This window comes from Xiphophorus hellerii, chromosome 3 (assembly GCF_003331165.1).
Source record: "Xiphophorus hellerii strain 12219 chromosome 3, Xiphophorus_hellerii-4.1, whole genome shotgun sequence".
Classification (NCBI taxonomy): domain Eukaryota; kingdom Metazoa; phylum Chordata; class Actinopteri; order Cyprinodontiformes; family Poeciliidae; genus Xiphophorus; species Xiphophorus hellerii.
This window is the reverse complement of record NC_045674.1, coordinates 5,965,389-5,988,530: the sequence shown is the minus strand read 5'-3', so window position 1 is coordinate 5,988,530 and position 23,142 is coordinate 5,965,389. Positions and strand designations below refer to the sequence as shown.

Sequence of the window (23,142 nt, the reverse complement as noted above, 5' to 3'; positions counted from 1 at the left end):
TTTATTTGATATATATAAAATCCTTCTGTTTTTAATCTCTGTGAAGCATTTTGCGTTACTCCATGTTATATATGATTTAATTAATTATTAAATACAAAACATTTAACATTCAAGTAAGCACAAGTTTGTGTTTTCAGCAATTCCCATGTGTAAAGCTTACATGTGACTGCTAAATGAAGTTAGTTGCTACTAGCTTTAAAGCACAGAAGCTAATGCTAACGCACTAACTTCAGTTCAAATTATGCCCTTGAAAGACTACATGAATTTATTTTAACATAATTAACCTTTTCTACGGTATTAATGTTTATATATTGTTCTACATTGTGCATGTTTTATTTTGTTCTTGTATTTTTATTGTTTGAAATAAAGTTGTTAGTGAAAAAGAAACGAAGAGAACGTGAGAGGAGGAAATGGAAATGGGGCGTAAATCGCCACTTCAAAATAAGAGCATGAACATAAACGTCTAACTACGTGACAACCGAAACTTCAACAGAGAAATTATTTATTTGACTGAATGTTTACAAAACAGCCAAGTCAATTATTACTTTAAATACTTTTAGTTTTTCCAGAAAAAAATTAGAAGTTATTTAAGGGAAAGTAACTGCATTAAAAGTTTTCAAAGTTAGCAAAAAAACCATTATCGTATTAGTTAATTAGCATTAGCTAATATTTGTTTTCAGAAGACTTTGTCCTTATCTAAAAGTGAATTTTAAGCAATAATTTATCCAGTTTTCCCCCTAAACAAATTTTCTGGATGACATGGGGAGGGCAGGCAGGTAAATTTCCTTGATTTGGTCAGTGTAGTTTTGTAGGAATTCAAATCACAGAAACAGTATGATGGAAAAATTTACTTTCAAATCATATCCTTTAAAACTGTGACATATTTTAAAACCAGAAACCAAATGATGCCTATATCAAACAAAGCACAAAAATCTTTTGACAAAACCTTTCATGTGATTGTTTAATTATGTAAGCATTAACAAGTGGACATAATTGAGTTTTTTTTTTTTTTACTATTTTATTACAGAACATTCCTATTGCCAATCTCATCCCACATATGTAAATCTCCCAAAACAGACAGACCAGACGTTTTTTTTCTGGATGCATGGATGAAAAAAAAACAATAAAAAAAAAAAAAAAAAAAAAAACAAATCAGAGCAGCAGGCCAAAGTTGCGAAACGCTTTCAGTTTTTTGATTTCCTTTTACCTTGACTAGAAAATACACTTACAATTTGAAGCAGCAACAAAATGTGCATGTACCTGATTATACAACATTATAATATAACACGACTTCCTTTATTTCACCACATTATAAACTTCTAAATAGCTCTTTTTGTTTTACCAAAAAGCAAACTAATGATGGCAGAGCAACTTTTATTTTATTTTTTCAGAAACAAAGACATTGCGTTCACCTGGAACTGAACTGAAAAAATGTAAAGAAAAATATTTAAAATTTTTTTTTCTTTTGCTGATTAAATCCACTTATTGAAATTTGGGGATGCAATAGGTATTCTGAATTAATTTTAACTGTACATAGAAGTCACCTGTTTTTCACTGAAAAACTGAACACCTGAATGAAAAATGAATACAAATCAGTTTTTTTTTCTCTTTTTCTTTTACACAGCGACCGAGTTCTCTGATGATTATCCTAAAAGATTCCAGTGCATCCTTGTAGCTGTGACCCACAAGGTTGTTTTTTTTTTTTTAGTTGATGAGGAAATGATGTTGTTACAGCAAAAACATCTACATGATGAAGATCTACAGTTTGGTTGGAGTCATGGCAGAGAGCTGGGTCAGCCTGGAGGGGAGGAAGTTCCCACCTAAACGGCTAAAAATGTCCTTTTTTTCACCACTGCGTCAGTCTGTCAAAGAACAATCTCGTCTCCGTGGAAGCATTGTTAGATTTCCAGTACAAGATGTTTGCATTAGGACAAAACAAGAGTTTTTCCTTCTTCTATTTGCTTCACATGTGCAGAGACGAGTTCCTTTTGCAGGAAGCCGAAGTTCCAGCCTCATGCTCAAAATGATAATAAAAAATAAAGATAAACAGAATGCGTTCAGCTGTAATGTACAAACATAAACGGGTAAATCGCCAAACACACAGACTCTGGTGCTGTTCCTGTCCATAAAGTGCACTCTCTGGACGCCAGAAAGACAAGAGCAAAGATGAGTGAGTGTGTTGATGTTGGGCAGATTGAGGGAAGTGCCACTCTGTGTGTGTTCAGTCTTTTTCCCCGAGCGACTGTGAATCAGAGGACATGACAGTCTCAGGTGTACGGAGGAGGGGGGCGGCACGGCGGAGTGAAGGTGCGCGTGTCGCTAATAAACGTAGCCTTCGCTGTAGGGGTGCGGCTGGCAGTAGGGCCCCTCCTGAACGTACGCCATGTTTTCGTCAAAGTGCGACAGCGGCACAGTGTCCTCCTCGTTGATCTGACGCTCCATGTCCGTCTTCAGCACCGGCCGCTGGTTGTCGGGGAACGCCATCGAGAACAAGGCCTCCGGGTCGCACACAAACTTGTAGACGTATCTCTCCCCGGCAACCTGGTCGATAAAAAAACACAAGCGTTTTTTTCCCTGTTTGATGTCGAGACAAATGCTTGTGTTACACTGCAAAACACAAAATCCGACCAATTATACTTGTCTCGTTTCTAGAACTAATATTTTAGTACACTTGAAATAAGACAAAAACTAACTTAAATGTAACTTACTCAGCATGATATATCAGCTTGTTTTAAATCAATAAATCCTCAATATTGATTAAAAAAAGTCTTGGTTCCACTGGCAGGTTATAATTAAATAATTACAACTGAGACATTTTTTTCATTTTCTTTAATACTCACTCACCCAATTCTCTTCAAAATGGGAATAACAAGAGTACATGCCAACTGAGTGGTGATATCAATATATGTCAGGAAAAGGTTACGAAAAAAATAAAAATAAAAATAATGGAATTTATAATTAGTTGGGGTATCAATGAGTTTCATAGGTAAATTAAAGATAAAACATTCTGCAGATTATCATTTTAAAAAATAATATATGTATATATTCTCTGCATATGAAGACTTTCTTTTACCTTTTGCATGATTCCCTTTTCGTAGTAATAGCGAAGCGACCGGCTGAGTTTGTCATAATTCATCGCTGGCCGGTTCTTCTGGATCCCCCACCGACGCGCCACCTTTACCAAGCAAAAAACAAAAATAAACAGTCTGAACGCCAAAATGAAAACAATCCCAGACATTCAGAGATGGTTTCCCTCACATGAAGCCAGCAGCAGCAGCAGCAGCAGCAGCTGAAATGTTAAACAAACTTATTAATCTGTATTGTCCTAATAATGGTAATTATTCTGCGTCCAGACTGTGCAGACCTGACCAGGGATGTGTTCATTAGCAGCCTGTCAACACGGCCAGCTGAGGAGGCAGCAGATGTTACAGCACCTGTCTAGCAGACCACCCACCATCCGGCATCGCGTCCAAACTCACACCACCACTCGCTCCATCTTCTCTCGTTCCAGCTTTACTGCTCTCAAAATATTACCAAGTATTTTTGGTCTAGTTTCTAGTGAAAATGTCTTAATACACTTAAAATAAAACAAAACTAACTCATAAGTAACTTATCAGCAATATATAGCAGCTTGTTCAGAGCCAATAATCCCTTTAATATTGATGAAAAACGAATAGTTCCATTTACTTCACAATCAACCTGCATTGCGCCGTTACCTAGCAACCCCAGCCAAGCCCAACCTGTTACCTAGCAACCCAGTGTTAGTTCCACTGGCAGATTATAACCTGGTGAAAATGTCTTATTATAAGTGAAATAATCTGCCAATGGAACTAGTACATTTATAAAATAAATATTAAGGAATTATTGACTTAAAAGAAGCTCATAATTCTCGCTGAAGATTTACATATGAGTTAATTTTATTTTATTTAAACTGTTCTAAGTATTCACACTAGAAGCCATACCAATAGTACTTGGTAAGATTTTGTGTTTTGCACAAAAAACATAAAAATCTTACCAAGTATTATTGGTTGTTTGTACCAATAACACCATACCAAGTACCAAGTATTAAGTACCATAAGTATCTTGGTAATCTTGGTACTTGGTAATCTTTATATCACAAAGATTTTATTTTACAAAGACATAGCTGCAGTTTTTGTCTGTAACTATGTGAAAGATAACTTTACAGGGCGTGATTACTTTAGCAAGCAACTATATTATGAAAGTGTAGGCAAATTTTACTAAACCACAAAACACAAAATATTACAAGTATTACACTAATTTCTAGTGTAGATATCTTACCTGTCTTAAAATAATTAAAAAATAACTTATAAGTGACTTTTCAGCAATACATAGGTGCTTAATTAAAGTAAATAATTCCTTAATATTGATGAAAAAGTTCTAGTTGCTAGATTATTTTACTTTTAACATGAGAAAAATGTCTTGTTAAGAAATTATTGACTTTTCTTGCTGAAAAGTTACCTGCAAGTCAGTTTGGTCTTATTTCAAGTGAACTAAGATATTTGCATTAGAAACCAAAAATAGTTGGTAAGGTTTCTGCGGTGCTCCATGTATCTGTTTTTATCCTACACCTGTAAAGCCAGGTGCTATTAGCTAGCGTTTGTCTGCTACGTCACCTGATGGTATGAATGGACCCCCTGGTGGCTGCGGCTGGCCCGCACCTCCACCCACCGCCGGGCTCCGTGGACCGCTGCCACCTGCTCATCTGTCTCCTGCTTCCTACACTCCCACCCGCTGATCAACCCCCCACAGCAGTAACTGAGGCCCACTGTGGGTGGAGTGGGCATGCACAGATCCAGACTTAACCACCAGCTAGAGCTGCGCCGTTAGGAAAATGTCTTTTGAAAATTGACTGATTTATAATTTAATATTATCTGATTTTGCTTTTAAATTCTCATTTTGACTTTATGATATTACAACAAAACACCTTGGGCAGTTATTATTCTATTCCACTTCCTTTTGTTACACAAAAGAAAAGAAACAAGTGAATAGTTCTGTCACGATAACAAATTTTGCTAGATGATAAATTGTCCCAAAAGTTATTGTGATAAATGATAATATTGCTTGTTTTGAGACAATTTTCAGGTAATATAATGGCAATAATGACATAATAATGTAAGAACAAAGATCAATAAACTTTAAATTCTAATGAACATTTAACACTGGAACTGGAAGACATTTTAAATATCCAAAATAAATAAACAGAACAACAGAAACGACAAATAAAATTAATTATGAGGTCTCTGTAAACAGAACTGGCCTAGTTGAGACCAACATACTAGACTGAAGACTTTTGACATCCAGTTTTTGGAAAAAAGAGAAGAACAATAAATCATGCAAATGGAAATTAGAGTAAAGAGGTTTACATAAATGTAGACAGACTTTGTTGTCTATGTCTATGTTTAGACATAGACATTTAAAAACCCACATATCTACATTTAAAACCTACATATCAAGTGAGATTTAACTTAAACTACCATGAATTCTTGTCACTTCAAATCCAAATAAGCTCCTTCTGGTCAGGCCCCCCAACTCAATTTTTACACTCGCATATGAAAATGGCTGCAACCATACGTCACTGAAAAGCAGAAGTGGATCCTCCTACACAACCAACAAGAACACAGCAAGTGGTTTCTGAACAGTAAATCAACAACAAAACACTTGTCTTTTCCAGCAGCCATTGTACAGCACATAGAGTGGAAAAACTAGCTGAACAAACATGCTGGAGCTCCACTAGGGCTCCACTTGCCTGGGGTTGCTAGGTAACAGGAAGTGCCCCTCAATTCTGACTTAACAATCAGGACGTTTTTGAAATGGCTCATTTTCTAGGCACCAATAAACATGAGGTTATTGCTATAAAATAAATTTAGTTTTTTTAAGCACTTTGCCTGTTTTGAATGCAGTTGTGACCCAAATGGAAATATAAAAATGTGCAAAATGTGAATTTTGCATAAAATGTCAATTTAAGGTCAACAAGGCCAATCTTTTGGAGTGGCCACCACTTAATCTCAGGCCCTCAGGAAATTGATAGGCAGTGGTAAAAGTGTGTGTGAATAAGCTGACCTAAAAATCTGGCTCAGTTACATCACGTCTGTCAGGAGGAAAGGAACCAAATTACAGCAAACTATTGCGAGAAGCTTGAGGAAGGAAACCCAAAACATATGACCAAAGTCATACAACTTAAAAAGCAATTCTAGAAAATACTGAGAAAATGTGTGTTAACTTAAAGAGTAAACATTCTGTAATCCTGACATAAAACAGAGAAAATTCAGCTTAATTTAATGTCAGACATGAGAAAAGACGGTAATATGTCTTTTTATATGACATATGTAAATATCTGGTTTGAAAATACATCCAATACACAGATTAGAAAAAAAACATCAGTCATTTCCATAAAAGACAAAATAACCAATAAAATTTACTTCAGTTCTCAGTAATTTATTACAAAATGTTATGTACTTATGTAGACTGGCAGTTTAAACACTATAAAAAATGTAAACATTTTGTAACATTAAAGTTTGAGCATCTTTCAAATTTCTACGAACTGTATGAACCCAGAAGATTCCTCAACTGATTCATAAAAAATATTAAAGTCTCAGACCTTTAATTTCACAGCAAAATGACAATTATTGTCCGAAAATCAGATTTTTCATTCAAACACATAAACCTGTTTTATACAATATTAGAAATGTATTAAATTATGCTAAATAAACAAATAATCCAGTTGCTTTATTAAGTGACAAAGTAAACATTTTATTGTATAAAATGCAATAAGACAACATTCCTTTCACGAACGCTTGATCATTTGTTGCAAACGATGCGTCTGCAGTCAGCAAATGGCCTTTTTATGAGTCTGGATACTCAAGTTAACAACTAATCGATTACTAAATTAGTTGATGATTATTTCAATAATCAAAATTAATCCAATTCATCATTTCAGGCCTAAATCAGAGCAAAGTGTGCTTCCTGCCACAAGGAGTGAATAAATATTAGTGGCAAAAATCTCAGTTTTCAACCATAATGTTTAGTAAAATCTACTAAAAACCTTATGAAGAAACCATTTCCTAACAAATATGACATAAATATTTAGTATTTCTGAGGTTTTTACCTCTTCTGGCTCGATGAGTTTGAACTCCATGCCACGGCCGGTCCAGGCGATGAAGTGTGAGTTGGACGGATCGTCCAGAAGAGCCACCAGGAACTGCCAGAGCTGCAGCGAGCCTCGGCGCTGATAGGACGGGCCCTCGCGGTACAGGGCCGCCTCCTGCTTGATGTCACCTATGGAAAACAGAATAAATTCATCGTTTTACACACCTTAACACTAAAAACAGATCAGATATGCTAAGAAATGTCCGCTGACTCACCTTCGACTTTTTCAGGTACGACGCAGGTGTCGTCGTAGAAGTGCCTCACCACTTTGTCAAACATACAACCTTAAATAAAAACAGATATTAGATCAATTTAATGTAACATTGAGAGGGGAAACGTCACATGAAGCAGCATTACGACATCAGCAGGCGTCTTCGTTAGTACCTTCAGTCCTGTTAGTGTGAGCCAGATAGCCGTCTTGCCGTAAGTAGACAGAATGGCAGCTAGGCACTTCTGCTGAAAGCCAGGCAAGAACGAGAGTGGGTGTTAAAGGGCCCAAAGGCTGCAATAAGAACACGATCTCAGCTTTCTGAGAGCAGCCACAGCCTGTTCCATCAATGCACCAGCGGCACTGATTAAAGAAAATGCCCTCCAGCAACGGCATTGTAACGCCTTGCAGCCACAGGCGAGCGAACTGTATCTCCCTGTGAATGCTGGCCCTGGGCCTCTCCACTGGTTCATCACACAATATCCAAACACGTGTTGATATGATGTAAGGTTTTCATAACGTGGGGACAGAAAATGCCACTACAGTTTTATTTTATTTGGAACAAACCTGCTGGTGCTAGCGTCTGTTTTTTACAAAAAGAAACCTGTGCAATGGCGGACATTAACCGAAGAAAATGGTTGAAGAAAAGCCACTTCACATCGTAAACTGTTTTCTGATTTTGTTTCCACGTTTTACTTTATAACCACTTATCAGGACTGCAGGTGTTTCTTTCTTTAACAAGAATTGTACCATGTAAGCTAAAGCTAATATGATATTTGTTGGTCACATACCTTCTGAAAATCATTTGATATCATTTTTTCATATTTGACTCTCACAAACACCTCCACCCCATTTAAAAAACAAAAAAAGCAAGATGACCTGGTGAAAGGTCATATTTTACAAAACATTGTACTATGGTAGCAGATGAGCTAAAGTTTGAGCTAACAGCTAACTCACCAGACCACGAGTGGCCATTTTATTTGAAAGCTAAATATAATTAATGTTTATTTTTCTAAAACTATTTCTAACCAGTTTAATCAAATTTGATTAATAGAAGTTAGTTTATTTCTTTTACAGAAAATTATTTTAGCACTTCTTTTGCCAAAGCTAACGTAGCAACACAGTGATTAAAAAAAAATAAATAACTGTGTGAAATTACTCATTAATTTATTATAAATGCCATTCCACAATCTTATTTGGACAAAATAAGCTATCAGACCACATTGTATTATATTCTGTATTTTCCTGCTGCAGCAAGCTAGCTAAGGCGCTACTCTAGCTGAAGCTGAAGTTAGCTAAATCTACCATTACATAACATGGATAGATTACATTTTTATTTATCCAGTTTAACACATTTATTATTTCACTGTCCTATTGAGAAAATATTCTAAAACTGGTCCAAGACAAACATTGCACTGTTGTAATAATTTTCTAGTTATTACACATCAAACCCAGAAAAGTTAAAGAATGTTTCAAGATAAATGACTACATAGAAATTACTTATAATTATCCTTTTTATATATAAAACCACAAAATTAAAGCAGCATTTTCATTTAAACTGGTCTTATCTTAGCATATTTGACATCAAACGCAAACAAAACAATGTATTTATCTATTGCGATGTATTGTATCTCTATTTAGTAGAGACAACCAGATAACAATGAATTCTTCTTTTATCCATCCACACAAGATAAGGAAGCAAATATACTAACAAATGGGAACATTTTGACTTTTACATTTGCTTAAGACTTATCTTTTCAGAACAAACTTTGTAAAATGTTTCAAAAATACCCATGACCCTCTTTAGTTTCCAAACCAAAACCATGTTTTCAGTGTATTTTAGTGATTTGAAATAAATGCCAAAAGGCTAAATAGTGAATAGTGAAACACTCACATGTTAGCTGAAGCTGTAAACTATGGCTCCTCTGATCTACATTAATAATAAAAATTTACCTAATCAGTAACTTTAATGCTCCTGCTTTCAACATGAGAAGGAAAATATAACAAAACTTAGAAATCAAAAAATTTTATTAGCAATAACTGGGATATAACACAATATATCTTTGCATTTAATATTTAGTATATCAGTAGTATTTTGTCTAGTTTCTTGTGCAAACATATTAGTACACTTGAAATAAGACAAAACTAACTCACAAGTAACTTTTCAAAAAGAAATATGAGCTTATTTTAAGTCAATAATTCCTTAATATCGATAAAAAACACAGGAAAAATGTTATAAGTGAAGTAATCTGTCAGTGGAAATAGTACGTTTTCATCAATATTACTAAAGACAAGCTCCTACTTCTTGCTGAAAAGCTACTTGTGAGTTAATTTGGTCTTATTTCAAGAAAAAGATGTTTGCAGCAGAAACTAGACCAAAAACATTTGGTAAACTTTTGTGTTTTTGCAGTGAAGCTGTTGTTTAAGTTTCAAACACACTTTTAATACGTAGTAAAATAAAAACCGAGCATGAAAAAAAATTCAGAAATGTTATATTTGATATCCTCAACAAAAATCAAATATTCCAAACAACAACAATGTAATCACAAAATATTTCTGTATCAAACACTTTCAAAATGTTTTATCCATTTTCTAAAGTTGCTGCGCTGAAGAAAGCAGCCGAACATGCAGCAGAGCGAATGTTCAATAAACACACTGAGGCCCTTCATTTAGGCCCATAAACATTTCTCTGAGCTCCATCAAAGTAATGGGCCTGTAGAGGAAATTGCTGCTAATGAAATTACAATTCCCCTCCCATCCTCTCCGACAGGCCTGCTGCTGTCAACATGCTGAACGGCGGCTGCTAATAAACACACCCTCATCCTCCATCCTGCCTCTGCACTGCAGCTGGAGACGTTTTTACACCAAAATTACGCTTTAAATGGGTTTATTTTTATTCATCATGTGATGTTTGATGTTGTTTGACTGTACTATTACAAGTTTTTTGATTGTTTTTACCATTTACAAAGTAAAAGGAATGTAGAAAGTTGTTGGGAAAAACTAGCAATTTGTAGTCCTGGGAATTGATTCAAATTGCTCAAAAATCGATTTTAAAATATGTTTAAGTTTTGTTTTTCCTGCTTCATTTGCATATCGCTATCGCTATCGATAATGCACATCGCGTTACGCGTCCAATCACCCAGGGTGGGTATTTTTAAACATTTCTTTATGTAATATAATTTATTTGTTGGCTTTTTAGCCCAGTGTATTGAACAGGCACACTAACATTATAACAGGGTTTTAATTACAAAGTTTTGATAATTATTGAGTCAGTAAGTTATGTATTTAATTAAACTGAGATAAGAAGTAGGATTAAATAAGTGTGGTAAGTAGTAGTAAATAAATTATTTTGTTCTTGGTTATGTGTGCACATGTTTTCTCTGTTCTGATTGCTTTTTTTCTTCTTTTTAAAAACTTGTTTGAAAAAAATTGTTTGGTATTTTTTTAATTTAAGAAAAAGGCAGGCAGCTAAACTAACCTAATACTAGTAATTTAATTTCATTTTATGCACAACCTATTTTTCTTTAAATATAGTTTATTTTCCTTTTTTAATTTAAACAGAATCTGTAAACTGCTAGAATAGAACAATTGGTTTTTGATTGAAAAATATTTTCTGAATCAATATTTGAATCGTGACCCTAAAAATCAGAACCAACATTAAAAAATTAGCATCTCTAGCAGATGGAGATCTGTAGTTTTAGGTAATTTTAGGTACTTTAGTAAATAGGAATGCACCAATCCACTTTTTAAATTTCTGATACCGATACAGATATCTGAGGTTTAGTATTGACCAGAACTGATCCGATACAGAAAAACATTGCTGCATTGATTTAAAATGTTTCCTTTTTTAAAACAAAGACATAAATATTCTGAATTTGTTAACTCTACACTATACACCTCAATTAAACTCACCAATAGCTTCACAAACCTGGTGAAACTTGTAAAAACAACTTTAATTTGTTCAATAAAGCAAGTGAAACTCACATAAACAATTGGTCAAACGTCTAAAAATAAATCTTCTTTCAAATGGTTCAGAGAGTGTAATTAGAAATCCTAAAGATAATGTAAAATAAATAATAAAGAATGACGTCACTCAGAGCTGAAAGCATAGAATTAGACTGCATAGATCGGGCACATTGTCAATATCAGAACCGATACAGATATCAATATCAGATCGGTTCATCTCTAATTATTATTTAATGTTTTTGTTTGTTTTTTAAGTTTTTATATGTGATCCAGACTTCTTTCATTATGTTGTTAAATTTAAGAAAAATAATTGATTAAAAGATTCAGATCAGTTGATTGTGAGAATAACAGCGCTGACAACGGGCCAGAAACAACCAAGTAGCTACTAAGAGAGTGTCTGTCGAGACGTAGGACGTCTTAGCAGAGCAGCCATGTGTTTCTTCTGGCATTATCCAGTGGTGTTAATTGGTATTTAGAAGCCACACAGTTGTGAAACCTGGTGAGCGCATCTATTGTACCGAGGAGCGAGAAAACACCAAAAATTCACAGTTATCTGGTTTTTCAATAAAAAGAAAAACAGCTACTGCGGCTGGTCGGCACACAGATGGAGTCGCAGCAGTTTATGAGTTTCTTTTCTTGAACTCATCTCATCGATGTTTTTTCTCCTGACTGGACACAGCTCTGTCTCTCCTTGTGAATGAACCCAACGGTCCAGCGGATGTTCATTCACGCTGCGGCGCCGCCTCCTGACCAGCTCCCTTTAGTGTCCAACCAGAGGGAGCTAACATGAGTGGGAGGACTGAAACCAACCCTTCTTCTTCTTCTTTCCTTTTCTCCATTAAAGCTCTACAGGAAGTGGTGAACAACGCGGACCCCGACCAGAACCCCGCCTCTACTGTAATAACAGGCAAACTCAATAGACGACGCCCCCTCTCATAATGTCTCCTCTCAGCAGGGTTAGGACAGCTTTTGGGTTTCATTAAAGGTTTCATTTGTTTTGTTTGTCTAATTCAGTTAGTTTTTAAAATGTTAAGTGTTTAGTTTAGTTTTTAGTAGTTACAGTAGTGGTTTTAGTTTTTTCATACTTTGGTTGATTTATAGGTGCAGAATTGAAAAGATCAATGTATTGGTATTGGATTTAGGTAATAAATCAATTAATCGATAAATTAAAATGAGCTCAATAATTTAAATTTGCATGATTTATTGTCTCTTTTTACCAAAAACTGGATGATAAAGTTCTTCACTGGTCACTTGGTCTCAACTAATTTTCTTTACAGAGACTTCATAATTAATTTTATTTGCTGTTTTGGTTGTTTCCTTTATTTATTTTGGATATTTAAAATGTCTTCCAGCTCCAGTGTTAAATGTTTATTGATCTTTGAGAATGGATTCTTCCATTATTATGCCATTAAATTACCTGGAAAAGCTCTGAAAACAACAATAGTATCGTTTATCGCGATAACTTCTGGGACAATTTATCATCCAGCACAATCTGTTATTGTGACAGGCCTAATTGTATTGTGATTATGCATTGGGAAATCAATACTCAACACAAGATAGCATTTTAAAAATGTTTTCAATTATCGCTGACCAACCAGCTGACTGGTGTTTTATCACAACGTTCGCTGTCACCATTTGACAGACTAGCGTTAGCGCCGTAATTTGCCGACAGCTGACGTAAACTGCTTGTGTGAGGGGAAGAAAAAAATCTTTTTCACATCAGTTTGAAATTCTAATAAGTAGATTCATAAACAAAAACAAAGGATATTATGCCAATTTCAACATGTTAGTAGTTACTTTAATAAACACTCAATGTAATTCCAGTTAGCTATAGTTTCTCCCCATTAATTACCCTTAATTATTTATTACTAATTCATTTATTTAAACAAAAATATTTAGTCAATTTCTTCCCTCTCATTGAGCCTGTCACAATAACAAATCTTGCTGGATGATCAATTGTCCCAAAAGTTATTGCGATAAACGATAAAATTGTTTTTTAAGACCATTTTCAAGTAACGTAAAGGTGATGACATAATAATGTCCAAATAAAATAGTTTTAACCTTTTTGAAATCTGCACCTTTAAATCAACCTACATATGAAAAACTGAAACTACCACAATAACTAAATAAAAACTAATCTGAAACTAAACATTTAACATTTAAAAACCAGCAAACACACTCAAAGAACTAATAAAAACTAACTGAATTACACAAACAATGAGAAAAGCAAATGAATTGATCAATTGATTTATTGCTTATTATCTCTCACTGCTAAAATGAATCTTCTGCGGGTGAAAAAAGTGAAATCAAATCGTTAACTTGTTCTCGCCTCTCACCTGAGTCGTAGGTGAAGTCCCTGGGCTCCTGCTTGATCATCATGCTGGCTGGGTAGGCGTGGGGCAGCGGCGCTCCCATCATGGCCGGGTGTTCAAACAGGGGGTCCGGGTACTCCTGCTTGAAGCCTTGAGGGGGGAAGGGGATGCTGGGCTCCGACAGCTGCCGGTGGTAGATGGGCCGGCTGTCCCGGGCCATCGTCGGCGGGGAGGGAAACGAGTGACACGGCTCAGAGAGCTGACGTCGAAATCTGGAAAAGCAGTCACCAGACACATTAGGCACACAATATTAGAATAAGAAAATGGGAGAAATAATAAAAGAGAAAGGAAAATAACAGTTTTTCTATAAGCAATTAATTATTTTAGGTATTTTTCAACACTGTTAAGTTGTAGGGGGATAAGAAAGCCAAAAGTACTCAAATTCAAAGATACTAAACTCAAATTAACTCATATTCTTAGTGATAGTGATGGCCGTTGGCAGGAAAGATCTCCTGTAGCTGCCTATTGCATGGATATGTGGCTGTATTGCAGCAAATTTGAAGAAGCCTCTGACTGAAGACACTGTTGGAAGTTTAACCCAAAGAAGCAAATTTTTCCCTCAGAAAGGCAGGAATGAAAGTTTGTAAAAGCAAAAATCTCAGTGAAAGTACAGAGCAACTCCAAAATGCTCTAAAGCCTTTTAAAGTATCTTTTTACACTTCAAAAACACAAAATCTTAGCAGGTTCCTTAATATTGATAAAAAATAGTTTCACAGTCAGATTATTTCACTTACAACAAGACAACTTCACCATGTTATAAGTGAAATAATCTGCCAATGGAATTAATACTGGGTTGCTAGGTAACGGCCTGGGCTTGGCTGGGGTTGCTAGGCAACGGCGCAATTAATGGAGCTAGTACTTTTTCATGAAAACCAAGGAATTATTTTCATAACACAAGGTTCTATATTTTCCTGATAAGTTACTTTTATGTTAGTTTTGTCTTAATTCAAGTGTAATAACATATTTGCAGTAGAAACTAGAAAACAAATACTCCCTAAATTTGTGTGTTTTGCTATTAACTAGTGTTAATAGTAAAATAATGTTCTGCCAAAGTTGTTTTCCCCTCTGGCCAATTAATAAATTCATAAACACACTGGCACCATTACAGTCAGTTGTCAGGGCAACCAGTGAGTTAATGGTGACGTTGCGGCGGTACCTGTGGTCCATGGAGTAGGCGCTGTCCGGGAGAGGCTGCGAGGGCGGGATGTGAGCGTAAGTCCGGTCCGGTTTGGGTGTGGGCGAGCCATGGTGAAGGGGGGACACCGGGGTGCTGCAGGGGGGCGTCACTGGGCTGGAGGGCTTCATTCCTGTGTGGTGCTTCTGCTCATAGGCACTGCGGCAACAAAACAATCCACATGTCAGGGTACTGAGTCCAGAGCGACACAAATTAGTTGAAATAGGTTACTGTAGCCAAGCTGGGTAAGTTACAACAATACAAGTTTTGGTGACACTTTATTTGAAAAGCTGTGCAAAAGACATAACACCTTTTTATAAACATGAAGGAGTTTTTATGAACGTATATGACGATTATCATGAAGTGTCAATCAGTAAATAATGACACCTTTAATGCAAAGTTGCATTAAAACATGCATTAAAATCAAAGGTGGGCAGAGTACCCAAACATTGTACTCAGGTAAATAGTAGCCATCCAAGAAGTTACTCAGAGTAAAAAAGTATTTTGTATAAAGTCTGATCAAACTATCAATCATTTAATATTTAAAAATGACATCATTAGACGGCCAAAATGGAAAGTTAAGTGAAAACTTTGGTATTTTAAAGACAAAAAATAACAATAGTTTATATAAGTAACAACCCCCCCTCCCCCCACAAAATCAAGCAAAAGAAAATGTTCTTTTAATAAAAAACTTTAACAGGAAGTGCAGGTGTGTGTCTGTCTGGTGAATCTTTGGTGAAAACAAGTTTGTTTTTCATTCAGTGGGTTGAAAATACAGAAATTTTACTGAAGTAATAAAATTACTCAAGTAAAAGTACAGAATAGTAAAAATACTCCTAACAGTTTTTTGTTTTTTTTCCCCAAAAAGTTATTCAAATGTAATTGATTAAATGTAACTAGTTCTCACTAAGCCTGTAGTGATAAAAAATTTGCTGGATGATAAATAATCTCAGAAATTATCGCAATAAATGATAATGTTGTTGTTTTGTGACCATTTTCAGGTAATATAGCGGTAATAATGCAAGAACAAAACTTCAAATTCTAATGAACATTTAACCCAATTTAAATATCCGAAATAAATAAACAAAACAGCAGAAACAACAAATAAAATGAATCATGAAGTTTCTGTAAACAAAATTTTCTAGTTCAGACCGAAACATCAGACTGAAGACGTCAGTCAAAAATATTTAGGTAGAAACAGAGAAAAACATGCAAATGGAAATTATTGAGCTAATCTTAATGTATCATACGAGTAACTGATTTATTGTCATTACTACCCAACTCTGATTAAAAGTTAATTAAAAGTGTAAACTCTGCATTACGAGTGTCATTATCCACCAAATAATAACTCTTTATTTGGTAATTTTACTAAATAAAGTGTTATTATTTGGTTTGTTTACCAAATAACAGTTGGTAAATATTCATAACAGCAGTCACAAACATTCATGAACACTCCTCCATGTTAGTATCAGGTTTCATCTCAGCGTCTTGTGCACAGCCCTTCAGATGAAGCGTCGGCCATGTTTTAACCGGGCCCGGTGAAGAGCGCGGCAGGCCACCTGATGCTGTACGGACACTTCTCTCCATACTGGAGCTTGAAGGGCCGCTCCTGACTGCAGTTGGAGCTCAGCTCTGAGCACGGGCTGTGCAGCTCCCGCTTGATCTTCAGCTGCAGTCCGTGGAAAGCCACTGCAGCGCCGAGACAAAGAGACAAACACACCTGAATCACCCCGGGGTCCAATGACACATTTCACATCAACTTTAATACTAAAGGTACATTTCTAAGGAAAAATAAACTCATGCACTGCAAAAACACAAGATCTTGCCAAGTAAGTTTGGCCTAGTTTCTAGTGCAAATATCTTGTTTCATTTAAAATAAGACAAATGAACTTAAAAGCAACTTTCCAGCAAGATATAGAAGCTTGTTTCAACTAAATAATTCTTTAATATTGATGAAAAAGTTTTTGTTCTATTGGCAGATAAAAAAACTTCAAACATTGGAAAAATTTACTGTTAGAAGCTAAATAATCTGCCAATAGAACTAGCACTTTTTCATCAATATTAAGGAATTATTTACTTAGAACAAGCTTCTACACCTTACAAAAAAGTTACTAGTAAGTTAGTTTTGTCTTATTTGCACAGGAAACTAGACCTAAATTATTTGGTAAGATTTTGTGTTTTTGCAGTGTAATTTACACACAGAACAAAACAAAAACAAACAATTATAACGTTTTTTTTCTAGTTTCTAGTGCAAATATCTGATTAAGACAAAACTCATGTAAAAGTAACTCATCAGCAAGATGTAGGAGCTTATTTTAAGTAAATAATTCCTTAACATTGGTGAAAAAGTTATAGTTCCACTGGTAGATTATTTCACTTATAACATGGGAAAAATATCTTGTTATAAGTACATTTGTCTGCCAATGGAACCAGAACTTTTTAATCAATATTAAATAACTATTGACCTAAAACAAAGACAATAAATTCTTGATTAAAGTCTTAATTCTGATTGCAAAAAAAACATAAACTTCCAGTATTATGAACTGGAAAGACAGAATTAAATTAAGATTTAATTATGAAAAAAACAACTTTAATTTCAATCTAAATAGATCCATATTGAAACACCTGTATTTACTTATACATCTTTTCAATTTATTTTGTACAATTGGTATTACTGTTACTTTCATTTTAATCTTTCCTATGTCTATTGTCGTTATTCTCACCCTAATTATGTTCATGGACGTATTTGATGAATATTACACTGCAAAAAAAAAAAATCTGTAAAATTTACGGTAAAATACCAACAGTCATGACAGCTGCCAGTAAATTTTACAGATTTTTTTTTTTACAGTGTAGCCTTTCTTAACGGGGTTAATGTTTATCTGAGAGAAATGTATTTTTGTTTTCTTTTTCCTTCATCAGAAAAATAAACATCTTTTCACCAATTTACGGTAATTTATTGTTAGTTCTGTTGTGTAGCACTCTCTGTAGTTTTGACCCGTTTTTGAAAGTGATGTATAAATAAATTTGACTCTGACATCGGTCGTCTCCAGATTTAAACAACATCTATACTTATCGTAGGTTAAATGTCTAAAATGAAGATTTGCATGAATAAAATGTCAATGAACTGGGACAAAGTTGGACCTGTGTTTACGTCTGCATAAGACCGTTATCGGGAAATAAATAAAACGATACTTTTGAGTTAGTTTTGTCTCATTTCGTGTGTCGAAAGGTAAGATTTTGTGTTTTTGCAGTGAAATGCACCAACACCGACTCCATCTGTCCTCCATTTTGACGTCTCAGGCCGTCACTGACACAAACAGCTCACTTCAAATCTCATTTGTTTTTCCTGGCGGGGGCTCTGCTGGTGAAATATGACAATCATAAAACGGGCTCCTATAAATACTTTATCTGCTTTCAGCAGGCTGTCAATACGTTCCAGACGACAGCAACGGGCGCATTGATCCGACGGGCCGGGCGGGGCCGGGGGGCCTGCAGCCCCCACCGTGAGCCCGGTCCATCTGAGAGGCTGTTAAGTGCCTGATCAGTCCTGATTAACATCCCATCATCTCGAGTCGTGATCAACGCTAATCTAATCGACTGCGTCTCTGAAGGAAAGCCCAGTTGGTCGGTCAGAATGAAGCCGGGCTCGGGTTGCCTGGCCGATCGGCGTCTCGCTGCGAGTCGGCCCACGCTGCGCTGACAGGGGATCGGTTCTGACTCTGGAGTTGAGAGCAAAAATGAAGGACTCTTCAAAAAAATAACACAAATCATACCAAGTATTTTGGTATTTTCAGATTAAAGTCAGAATTATGAGAAAAGAAAGTCAAAATTCTGAGAAATAAAGTCAAAATTCTGAGATTAAACTCAGAATTATGAGAAAGAGGATCAGTTCTGACTCTTTAGTTGAAAGCAAACGCAACACATTGCAAAAAAAACAAAACAAAATCATACCAAGTATTTTTGGTATTTTGAGATTAATGTCAAGATTATAATAAAAAGTCAGAATTCTGATAGTAAAGTCAGAATAAAAGAGTAAAGTAAAGAGATCTGAGATTAAACATAATTCAAGAAAATAATCTGAGATTAAACCTCAGAATTCTCAGAAAATAATTAAAATTTTGAGATTAAATTAAGAACTATGAGAAAGGGGATTGGTTCTGACTCTTGAGTTGAACCGATCCCACACTTAAAAAAAAAACACAAAATCATACCAAGAATTTTGAGATTAAAGTTGAAATTATGAGAAAAATTTCACAATTCTAAGATTAAGAGCAGAATTCTGAGAAACTAAATATGAGATTAAAGTTAAAATTCTCTGAAAATAATCACAATTCTGATATTAAAGTGAGACCTCAGAGAAAAAAATCTGAGATTAAATTCAGAATTTTGAGATTAAATTCAGAATTCTGAGATTAAACAGAGATTTCTGAGAGAGGGAATTGATTCTGACTCGAGTTTAAGCAAACAAAACACACGTTAAAACACACGATGTCATACTAAGAATGTTTTTAGTATTTTGAGATTAAATTCAGAATCCTAACGGTTTTTGGTACTTCGGTCTTCGTCAGTGGTCCAAACGTTTTGGCCTGGGGGTCAAAAATGTCGAGTTGAAAAACCACAAAGTTTTAACAGCAAACTATTTTCTTTTATTATTCTTACTTCTTAAATAAACTAAACACACATTAAAGCAGTCAGATTTATGTAGATTGTATATTTAAAACATAAAATAAAAAAAGTCCTGCAAGTTTGCCAGAAACAGCAAACCATGCACTAACCTAAAATATTTTAACTAATCTTTATTATTAAAAGAAATGAAATTCAAAGCAAAAACTCGGATGAATGTTTTGTTTTTGCATCAGTGAAAACTTCCCTGATGTTTTTAAATCTGCATCAACAGCCTGAACGGTGATCCAGGGCCGCACAGAATTGTTCCGAGGGCCGCAAATGGCTCCCAAGCCACACTTTGGACACCCCTGCGCTACGTTTTAGTATAAATATCTTAATACACATGAAATAAAGCAAAACTAACTTAGAGAAAGTTTTCAGGAGCTTGTTTTAAGTTACAAATCCTTAATACTGATTTTCTTAACAGTACTATTAGCAGATTATTTTATTTATTACAAAACATTTTTCCAGTTAATCCTAAATAATCCAGGTATTCCAGGCAGGTTCAGAGGTTACCTGCCTCCATCCGTTCAGGCTCCTCCCATCTGGATGAAGACATTTCATCCAAAAATGTAAAAATAACTAGAATTATAAAATCTGTTTCCAGTTGCCATAAGCTTCCAAAATTTAACTTAGCATAGTATTAATATTATTTTATTTTATTTATATTTTTAAAATGCCTAATAAGGATACCGTATTTAAAGATCCTCTATTTTTTTTCTTTTTTTTTTTACTGTTTTTATGGTTTCTAATATTTATTAGTGTTGGAAACCGGGTCATTTTGAATCATGTTATATTCATATTTATTGTTGTTTCGATGTAAAGTTTCTTGCCTGGAAACAAAGCTGACACTGTAACCAAATCTACCAGAGTTATTAATAAAGTTGATTGATTGATTGATTGATTGAATCCTATGTTATAATGTAATAAGTACTTAATTATCCATGTTAAGGAATTATTGACTTTATAATCTCCTGTATCTGGTGAAAAGTTGCTTGTAAGTTCGTTTTGTCTTATTTCAAGTGCACTAGGATATTTTAACTACAAACTAGACAGAAAATACTTGGTAAGATTTTGTATTTTTTCAGCATTAACAGATTTTAGTGAAGAAAATTTATAATTTTGTTTGATTATTGAGAACATTCTGGAAGGTTCAGTTGGTAAAGATAAAACTGGCTGAGATTTTGAGTTTTTGCAGTGTTATCCTGGCACACAGGTGGAGTTAATTAACTAATTAAGTGACTTCTAAAAGCAATTTTGGGATATTAGGAAAAAAACAGGGAAACTAGACAAAAGTACTTGGTGATATTTTGTGTTTTTGCAGTGCAGAATGCATGAGCAGACAGAGAGATGAAAACTTGATGAACTGTCAGTGAATCTGCAGATCAAACATTGAGATCCAGCAGCTGTTTTGGGTTTTTCTCTCCACTGACTGACATCTGCTGCGTGTGCAGGGGTCTGTCCGCCGAACGCCTGGGGGCCCAGCCGCACGGCCCCGCATGCCGGCGGGCCCCAGGGGTTGTTCGCAGCCCTCGCTGGGGGCCTGACCTTTCCAGGTCATCGATCGGAGGTCAAAAAGACACTTCCTGAGGGGAGACCTTTTGACGGTGCTCGTTTAGACGTTACAGAGTCAGAATGACATCTGAGTTTTGATCGTAACGATTAAAATCGTTATCGGTTTGATTATCAACCGATACGGAAGACGACTGCAACCACTTGGGAAAAAAAAGAAATCTAATTGTGAGAAAGAGTCTGATATAAAAGTCAGAATTTGTTTATTTTCAGTCACCTAACGGTTTGAGAAAAATAAATATATATACATTTAACTCAGTTTTAATTCTCACACAACGACTGTATGGTTGTTTATTGAGACCAAAAATGTACCTCAGCTGCTGAATTTGTTTTTCTTCAACACATAGAAAAAGCAGTAGGCTCCTTCCAGCCAGCTGACCCGCAATGTGCAGCAACAGGTGGAGGAGGGGAAGGATGGGACCCACAATTCTACGCTACAAACATTCAGGGAAACATGTTGGACATGTCTGTAATCTCATTTAAAGGATTTTAATCTGTATAACAGAAACCTTTTAGTTGTTTTGGTGGAAAATACAAGTTGTGAGTTGAACTGGAGTAAATAATCTTCTCAGTTTAATTTACATAAAGATTAAAAAAACCTATTAAATCCGTTTTATAGGTCATGACAGAAAAGCTAAACAGCTAAATGACCAATGCTAGTTGCTAACACAGAAGCTAAACTTTAAAGCACTACCACTGAGGAAGATGAACAAAATGTCTCCAAAGAAATCTATAAAGTAATTTCTAATACTATGGATCAAACAATGTGTAAATGTGACAGAAGATATTAAAAATGAAAGCAAATAAACAAAATAAGTTAGACAAATATTTAGATTACACAGGAGTTTGTAATTTAAATGATAATTCAAAATGAAAGGATAGTCAACTGATAAAATAAAATACCTTGTAAGTATAATGTAGTTCAGACACAACGGCAAAAATCTAAACACTGCAGTATTATTAATCTAGTATTTCTAGTATTTTAGATCTAGTTTCTACTGCAAATATCTTAGCTCACTTAAAATAAGACAAAACTAATTTACAAGTAAAGTTTCAGTAAGAAATAGGAGTTTGTTTTAAGTGAAAAATCCTGAATATTAAAGAAAAGTTCTAGTTCCATCGGCAGATTATTTCACTTATAACAAAACATTTTTACCATGTTACAAGTGAAACAATGTATCTAATACTGGGTTGCCAGGTAACGGGCTGGGCTTGGCTGGGGTTGCCAGGTAACGGGCTGGGCTTGGCTGGGGTTGCTAGGTAACGGCGCAACACCCGTTGATTATGAAACAAATGGAACAAGAACTTTTCCATCAATATTAAGAAACTATTGTCTCAAAACAAGCTGCTATATTTTGCTAAAAAGTTACGTATAAGTTAGTTTTGTTTTATTACCAGTGAACTGAGATTTTTCCACTAGAACTAGACCAAAAATACTTGGCAAGATTTTGTGTTTTTGCAGTTTATGTACTGAAATTTAAAAAGTAATAGAAAACAATGTAAATTTAATAAGGTTTTATATTTTTTGTGATCTAAAATCTTCTGATATGATCGTTTATCTTGTCTGTCATTATATTTGAGCACTGAAATGCTTATTTTACGTTTTTATTGTATCAAACTCCGCAGACGTTGAAACCATAAGTGGATTTTCCCAAAACAGGACGTGAGCAGCAAACACAAAAAATAAACAATTTTAATTTCCAACCCAGCAGGGGCCAAAACTCTATTTCTAATTTCTTCATTTAATTAAAGTTAAGTGGTCAAAGTCACTCGGTTTAAGCGTGAGAGTCCCTGAGAAAAGACTCGGCTGATCGCCGCATCAGGTCGCAACAATGGCTTCACATGTGCAGCAGCACAGGGTCTTAAATTAGAAATGGAAATGTCACAATAGATTTCGTCAGCAGGGTGCCAAGGTACACAAATCAATAGCGAGGGCTTCGCCTCTGACTGAAGCAGAGACTTCCTTTTTAGTCCAGAATGTCATGCCCATCATGGCTTGATTGCTCTCATTATCT

At 35.1% G+C, this 23,142-nt stretch overlaps 1 protein-coding gene across 4 annotated transcripts in view; it reads right to left on the bottom strand.

Moving 5' to 3' along the window:
* Positions 1 to 932: 932 nt before the first annotated feature.
* Positions 933 to 23,142, bottom strand: part of etv1 (ETS variant transcription factor 1) — a 33,977-nt gene continuing 11,767 nt past the window's right edge. For 3 of the 4 annotated variants that reach the window (XM_032559057.1, XM_032559061.1, XM_032559062.1), the window contains 8 exons: positions 16,447 to 16,576; positions 14,870 to 15,046; positions 13,678 to 13,925; positions 7,552 to 7,623; positions 7,383 to 7,451; positions 7,127 to 7,296; positions 3,074 to 3,175; positions 933 to 2,541 (listed from right to left, as the gene is read on the bottom strand). In XM_032559057.1, the coding sequence (XP_032414948.1) occupies positions 2,320 to 2,541; positions 3,074 to 3,175; positions 7,127 to 7,296; positions 7,383 to 7,451; positions 7,552 to 7,623; positions 13,678 to 13,925; positions 14,870 to 15,046; positions 16,447 to 16,576 (1,190 nt within the window). In that variant the 3' untranslated portion in view covers positions 933 to 2,319. The remainder of the gene's footprint in view (positions 2,542 to 3,073; positions 3,176 to 7,126; positions 7,297 to 7,382; positions 7,452 to 7,551; positions 7,624 to 13,677; positions 13,926 to 14,869; positions 15,047 to 16,446; positions 16,577 to 23,142) is intronic. The other variant, XM_032559060.1, reaches the window with a different exon arrangement.